The sequence below is a fragment of the Trichechus manatus genome, unplaced genomic scaffold, assembly GCF_000243295.1.
Source record: "Trichechus manatus latirostris isolate Lorelei unplaced genomic scaffold, TriManLat1.0 scaffold00026, whole genome shotgun sequence".
Classification (NCBI taxonomy): domain Eukaryota; kingdom Metazoa; phylum Chordata; class Mammalia; order Sirenia; family Trichechidae; genus Trichechus; species Trichechus manatus.
The window spans coordinates 72,025-79,563 of NW_004443962.1; the positions used below are offsets into that span (position 1 = coordinate 72,025).

At 35.8% G+C, this 7,539-nt stretch overlaps 1 protein-coding gene across 1 annotated transcript in view; it reads left to right on the forward strand.

Annotated features, from left to right (window-relative positions):
- Window positions 1–1,556: 1,556 nt before the first annotated feature.
- OSTN (osteocrin) overlaps window positions 1,557–7,539 on the forward strand; it is a gene marked incomplete at its 5' end in the record, with an annotated part of 20,765 nt that continues 14,782 nt past the window's right edge. The window contains one exon of the mRNA XM_004373695.1: window positions 1,557–1,771. Coding sequence (XP_004373752.1) covers window positions 1,557–1,771 — 215 coding nt within the window. The remainder of the gene's footprint in view (window positions 1,772–7,539) is intronic.

Consider the following 7,539-nt stretch of genomic DNA (forward strand, 5'->3'; position numbering starts at 1 on the left):
TTTGGTTCACTACAGACCCCACCAGACTTGACTCTTTTATACTTGGCCATTTTACACATATCCCTTTAGGTACTTGAGATTGTAATCCCTGGATAGTTTAGTCAGACTAAACTTATTTCAAAAGAGAGTTACTTGGGCCAAAGATGAAAGGGCTTTATTGGTGAAGATGAGGAAATTAGAAAAAGAACGCAAGACATAAATAACCCAAGAAGAAAGAGAAGAGATAAGGGAGGTGGAGGAAAATCAAAACTAAGACCAAGAACCAGGCACTTAGAAGAATGTGACTAAAGGGGAAAAAGAGAACAGATCCCTAGAGACAAAATTTCTTCCCGTAGGGGAGTAAGCGCAGGCTTCTGGAAAAGGGGCAGAATCTCATGGAGGACAGAGTGACTTGGGATTGTTAATAGAAGCACACACACAAACACACACACACACATACTGCTACTGAGTCAAGGAAAAGCCAGACTTCACAAACCAGACTCCCATCACATACTTGTGTAACTTGAGTGAAGTGCAAAGGGGCAAACATATGGAACAAACGAATAGAAAGTCTTACATGAAATAATAAAGTTACTGGGACAGCTCTGACTTACTGTAGACCCTCGCTGGTATTTGCTAATAAATGAATCACATGGAGGGGATGGTAATCTCCCTGAGGGCAGAGACTGAACTTTGTACATCTTTGTTTTCCTCAGGTCTAATATAGAACCTGGTACATAGCGGATGCTTAGCGACTGTGGCTTGAATAAATAAGAAATGAATGAACAGTGAAAGAAAATAGCATGAGGTTTAGCTTTCTCAGAATTCATTCAATAAATATTTGTCAGAAGTTTATTAAAATCGAACTGTGAGCAGAGTCTCTGAGTGTTAAATGCGCTCAGCCGCTGACCCAACTGTTGGAGGTTCAGATCCACCCAGAGGCACCTCAGAAGAAAGGCCTTGTGATCTACTTCTGAAAAATCACCCATTGGAAACCCTGTGGAGCACGGTTCTCCTGTGACACATAGGGTCGCCATAGTCGGAGTCAACTCAATGGCAACTGATTTTCTTTCTTTCCTTTTTTTTTTTTTTTTAACTACTCTGGGCTAGACATTGAATAGAGCAAATAAGAGATTAATTAGACACAGTTCTTACCCTCAGGTTATTCATAATCTAATCAGATATACACATATATTGTAACCATTCTAATAATAGGTAAAATGTATGAGCGCTATGATGGAAGAAGTATAAATAACTTGCTATGGGAGTGATAAGGAAGGATGCACTTGTCACCAGGAATGAATCAGAAAGAATAATCAGTTACTACTTCAGAGGCAGGCCTGGGATCTTTTTCTTTTCTTTCTTTTGTTTCAATTTCCTTTGAATATATCTCACTTCTGCATGTTTCAGGCCCCAAAATCTAACTTTCTCTATGGAACATAACTCCCTGAGATATCAGAAAATGTTTTGTGAGGGGCATGTCCGCTAATGCAGCCAAATGCAGACAATCGTACTTATTTAGGGTTTTGTTGTTGTTATTGTATTCATGAGAGGAATTGCCTCTCTCTGTCCTATAGGCCTTTGATTCCGGAGTCATAGACGTGCAGTCACAGCCCACAGTTAGGGAAGAGAAATCAGCTACCAACCCGGCAGCAAAACTCTTGCTTCTGGATGAACTCATGTCCCTGGAGAACGACGTGATTGAGACAAAGAAGAAAAGGAGCTTCTCTGGTTTCGGGTCTCCTCTGGACAGACTCTCAGCTGGCTCTGTACATCATAAAGGTAAAAAGAGGTAAGTGAGCTCCTGAAGGACACTTTTCAGTTTCTAATTCTTCCACTCTGAGTTTAGAAGCAGAGAATTCCACATAAAAAAAAAGTACAGTGAAAATACTGTAAGTAGTCAGACTTGACAGTGTGTTAGATAACTTGTAGGACTTATATTTAGGATTTTGGAAACAACTGCTTAGGGAATAAAATTACTGCTATGACATGCATTCATGTTTTTGTCATAATGCTTCTGGAGGAAGGTCTTGTTGCATGCAGATATAAAATAGTTATTATAAGACATTACTGCAGTTGGAAGGTGAGGGGCAGAGTGTGTACAGTGGGATAAATGTCCCGCTCAATTGAGTTTTCTATTTAGCAGAAGGAACCAGGTACCATTTTTATTTTTATCCTGGATAGAAAGCTTTTCAAAATATGTGAATGTATCTGCTTTCCTACACCAAGAAGCGATGAGGAAAGAGCTCTCAGAACTTGGAGAGACAACGCATGTGTTTGAGTCAAATCCTGCTGATGTTTAGCCATGTGTTTTGTACAAGTATTCATCCTCTATGACCCTCACCTTTTTTTTAATATGTAAAATGGGAATAATAATTACCTCAGTGAAAAGAAAATGAGATATCCAAGTGAAAGTGTTTCATAAGGTGTTAATTATTATAACAGATGTGGAGTAATTACATCTCCCTTGAGTCATTGAGTGTCTATCAATTCTCTAAATCAGTCGTTCAAACTAGATTCATTTTCTACTCCCTCAACATCTGTTCTTCATGCTATAAATTTCCTATCAGTAGTGGCCCAAGAGATCACCCAGTTACCAAAGATAGAAGACTGGGAATTTGCTAGGATTCCTTTCCTCACCCTGAACATCCCATTTTTCACTAGATTCTCTAAATCCCATCTGTTCTATATCTTACATAGCTCCAGAATATGCCCCCCTTTAAGGCTTTCCGAATTCTGGCCTAAAGGGTTATCTTTTTCACATTTTCCCTTTCTTCAGTCTTTGCTCATCTCCACATCCACCACCACAACCAACCCTTTGTAAGCAGTATATCCTTTATGCTGCCACACGGGTGATCATCTGAAACAAAATTCTTTGTATGGAATGTGACCCCTTGCTTACAAAATAAAATTCAAACAAATCCTTAGCAAATCCTTCAAAGAATTTCATGATCTGGCATATCATTTCTTCTTGTACTTGTCTTCACATCCTTGGGTCTTACCTGCTTACTTGAAATAACACCTGTAATGTTTGTTCATGATTCTATGACTTCACTGTACTCAACTGTTCTCAGAATAAAGGATGCAATTTGCTAGACCTCTATATATACACACACATAATATACATATTGTGTGCTTGTGTGTGCGTATCTCAAGCATTCAAAAGTAGCTTAGCTTGCAAGAAATAAAGATAAATTTGAATATACCTTGTTTTGCTCTGGAAACATCTAAATATTTTATGTAGTGATATAACAAAAATAAATATTAAAATGTGATACCTAAATACTAAAAAAGAACTAAAACAAAATAAATTAAATATATATCCCAGTTGATGACATTACTGAAGAGATTGTCCTAGTGTCAAAATAATTTGACTGTACATCCTTAGTAAAATACATAAGACAAAAGATCTGAAAGAAAAAAGATGTAAAGCCATTTTCCGAAATCATATTGCTGGTGGTACTGTTGATATTGTTTTGCTGAGACTGTTGAGTGTATATTGTGGGATAAAGGAAATAAGTGATTATTTGATATTCCAGTTCTGTCTTTCCTGGTGCTAAAAAGAACTGGGATTCACAACATGGATAAAAATGAGATAAAGATGTAACTTGAACATGTCAAATTAAATAAAAAGCTCTGGTCCTTAAATATTTAGAAAAATTTTTTTTAATTTCCAAAATGTCCATAAAATATTCATATTAACATGAATTTATGTTTCTGAGTTAATGAATTCAATGATGAATTCATGATTCACTCTGTGCACTGAAAATTCCTCAAAACAATCACCAGTCCAGAAGCAATGAGCAATCTTTGTGCCCAGATTGCCATTGCTTAATACCATTTCCCACTTGAAGGAACTAGAGCTCCTCAGAAAAAAAATACTGGAGCAGAATATGTTCAAAATGAGCTAGAGCATCTTCTCATACCTGAGAGCAAAGAAACTTAATTTTACTAAGTTCAGGTCAAAAGGACCCAAGAGCCAATTTGAAGAAGTTCTCATAGCCCAAAGTAAGATACTGAGAATCAACAGGCACGTGGTTATTGCCGTTAGTTGCCATCCAGTTGACTTCAACTCATGGTGACTTTATGTATAGCAGAATGAAACATTGCCTGGTCCTGCACCATCTTCATGACCATTGGTATGTTAGAGTCCACTGTTGTGGCTATTGTGTCGATCCATCTCAATGAGGGTTTCCCTTGTTTTCTTTGGCTGTCTACTTTACCAAACATGATGTCCTTTTCTAGTGATTTGTCTTTCCTGATGATGTGTCCAAAGTAAGTGGGATGAAGTCTAACCATCCTCGCTTGTAAGAAATATTCTGATTGTTTTTCTTCTAAGATTGATTTGTTCATTCTTCTGGCAGTCAATGGTATATTCAATGTTCTTTGCAACACCACAGTTTGAACATGTCAATTCTTCTGTCTTTTTTTTTTTTTCATTATCCAACTTGTGTACACATATGAGGTGACTGAAAAGACTATGGCTTGGGTCAGCTGTACCTTAGTCATTGAACAACATTAACTACAATGCATTGAAAATGCTCAGATCTATGAATTAATAATGAAATCTTAAAGATTAATTGGTCACCTTTGGAGAATGCTATTTATGAGTTCATTGTTTTAAAAACTTGTAAATAAAGAGAACTTAAAGACTTTCTTACATGAACTGCACCACCGAGTAACAGTAGATGAGGAGAAAGTTTCTCCTTATAGCATTTTTACAGATAAAGCAACGAATAAGAAATGATAGTAGGTGAGACAAAGCTCACTTTATAGAATTATTCCAGTTAATAAGTTAAGAAGGAATGATAGAACTAGAATGTCTCTATTATGCAAACCTTAAAGAAAATATGAATCTATGCAATGATCATCAATGGCTGCTAGCATCACAAGAGTTTAAAACAGCTACTCATTGTATATCTCCTTATGGAAGAACACAACACTACCTACAATGTAGTCTTGCAATAATGATTGGATTCCATCAAGTTTAAAAAAATATCGAAGACAGAAAAATGGCTTCAGAGAATCTACGGTGATGTAAACAGCAAATCCAGGCTGTGGGAAACTAAGACAAATAACTCAGTAACTCCAATAAATAAATCAAAGAATTTGAAAAAAAAATTTTTTTGAAGATAGAAAGAGAAGGAGATTCTAAAGATTAAAATAGCCTTAAAACTTATTAACCAATCAGAGTGTTTTTTGAGTTCTGAGTCATACAAAAATCTATAACATAAGAAATGGTTAGGAATGTGAATGGTGACTAACAATTTGATGATATTAAGTAAGTATTGTTTACTTTTAAGTACAGAAATGGTTCTGTGGTTATGTTAAAAATGAGAGAGACCTCATTTTAATATTTAAATATGAAATAACTTATCTTGGATTTGCTTCAAAATGATACAAGAGTGGAAGGTGGTACAGATAAAACATTTGTCATAAGTAGATAAGTGTTGACTTTGAGTTATGGGTACGTAGGAGTTTATTTTACTATTGTATCTTGCATATGTTTGAAATTTTCCATAATATTTTGTTTTAAAAACTAAATAATAAGATAAACAGCAGATTAGACCGAGAAGAAAACTAAAATTTATGGTAAGATAAGGCTCAGGAAATGACTCAGAATATATCACAAAAATGTGAAGAATAGAATGAGAAATTGTAACGCACAATTTAAGAGTTTAGTAGGAAGAGAGAAAAAAAAGAATCACTATTTGAAGAGAGTATGGGTATCTTACTAATAATTTTTCAGAAATGATGAAAATAATTATTTCTTAAATTCAGGAATAACAGTAAATTTTGACCCAAGTAACTGGCACTGCTTTTGACAGGATAAGTGGATTAAGAGGAATGATTCTGTTAATAGGAAATTGTGTAAGAGATGACTTATAGTTTTGAATATTTAGGACATGTTCTTGAAAGAGCTGAGTGGCAAGATGTGGATCCAATATCCGGTACTAAGAAGCAGGATAAGAAATGAAATTGGCAAGGAGAGTTGAGGGCTGACAGAGATCCATATTGTACAATCATTCATATTGTTGCCCTCTGGACTTGTGCAGTGCAAAACCCATGCAACCTTAGTATCCCTGGAGCCAGATTGTGAAGGTCCTATGTTGTGCAAAGCAGAAAAGATTTTAGTAGACAAGTCGATGACTTTCCACCACCATCAGTTGCCCTCAAGTCAATTCTGACTCATGGCAACCCCAGGTGTGTCAGAGTAGAACTGTGACCTTACCAAAAAACCAAACTCGTTGCTGTCGAGTCGACTCCAACTCATAGCGACCCTATTAGGACAGAGTAGAACTGCCCCATAGGGCTTCCAAGGAGCAGCTGGTGGATTCGAACTGCCAACGTTTTGGTTAGCAGCCATAGAGCTCTTAACCACTGCGCCACCAGGGGGAGGTCAAAAATGATCTTTCATTCCTTTTTCCTCTACCTTTACCTTCACATCCAATTACTTACAGGAGGTTAGCAAATTAAGGAGAGTTTATGCATTTGCACAGAAGTTCACTCATCATCAGAATATTTTAAAAACTTTATTTGTAATAAAATAACTACACGTTTCTTTATTTCGACAAAAAATAACCAGATGAAGTGGCAGATATGAAAACAATGATAATTTCAAGTAGTGGTGAACATAAAAACCATTCCCGAGTGAAACTGAGGATTTTTCCTAATCCAGACTCTTTCATCTTGTTTCATGGCTGCAATTAGAATACAGAGACTCTGCTCTTTTGTTCTCGAAGATTTAACAGCAAAGGTGACCTCCAATGTCAGGATTGCTTTATCTTGTATTTATTTAGAATGAGGTACACATTAACAATTTTGTTGTTCACATATAATTTATTTATGTCTTCTATATTTTCATTTTTGGTAGTTGATGCCTCAAAGGCATTTTTTTTTTTTTTTATACAGGAATGTTTGTTTTGGTCTTAAAGCAAACATTAAATTTGGTTCATGGGCCGAATATCAGGTACGAAGAAGAAGATTAAGAAATGAAATTGGCAATTAGAGTTGAAGACAGACTTGGGTGCCATATTGTATAACCATTTACACTGTGGAAAAATATGGGAGAGAAATAATATAATGAAATATAAGGACTGCATGGAAAAATATGGCAAAGAAATAATGACTATTGCATCCAATATTTCAATAGGTATTCTCGAGTTTTAATAGAAAAAAATTATTCATACAAATCACAGTAACTTTATTTGGGAGAGCCATGCCTGGGATTATTTGCTACCCTTTTATCACATTAGATGAGATGATCCAGGTTACTTTACCTTCATTGTTTATTTTTGGATTCTGCATGAGGCCGTAAAATGTTTTAAATTTTAATATGCATGAATCAATGCAAACACTTTCTGTACTTGCTTACAATCACTTGGGGTTTTCGTGTATGTGCCATAAATTTTCCTCTTCTTAGGCATGCGTTCAGCATCTTATCACACTTACCAAAAGAAGGTAATAGACCTGAGAGCCATCTTCCTTACTTAAGCCCTAAAGATCTGAACCACAACTTAGACAAGGGGATTTTTTTTTTTTTAACTTGAATATTTATTT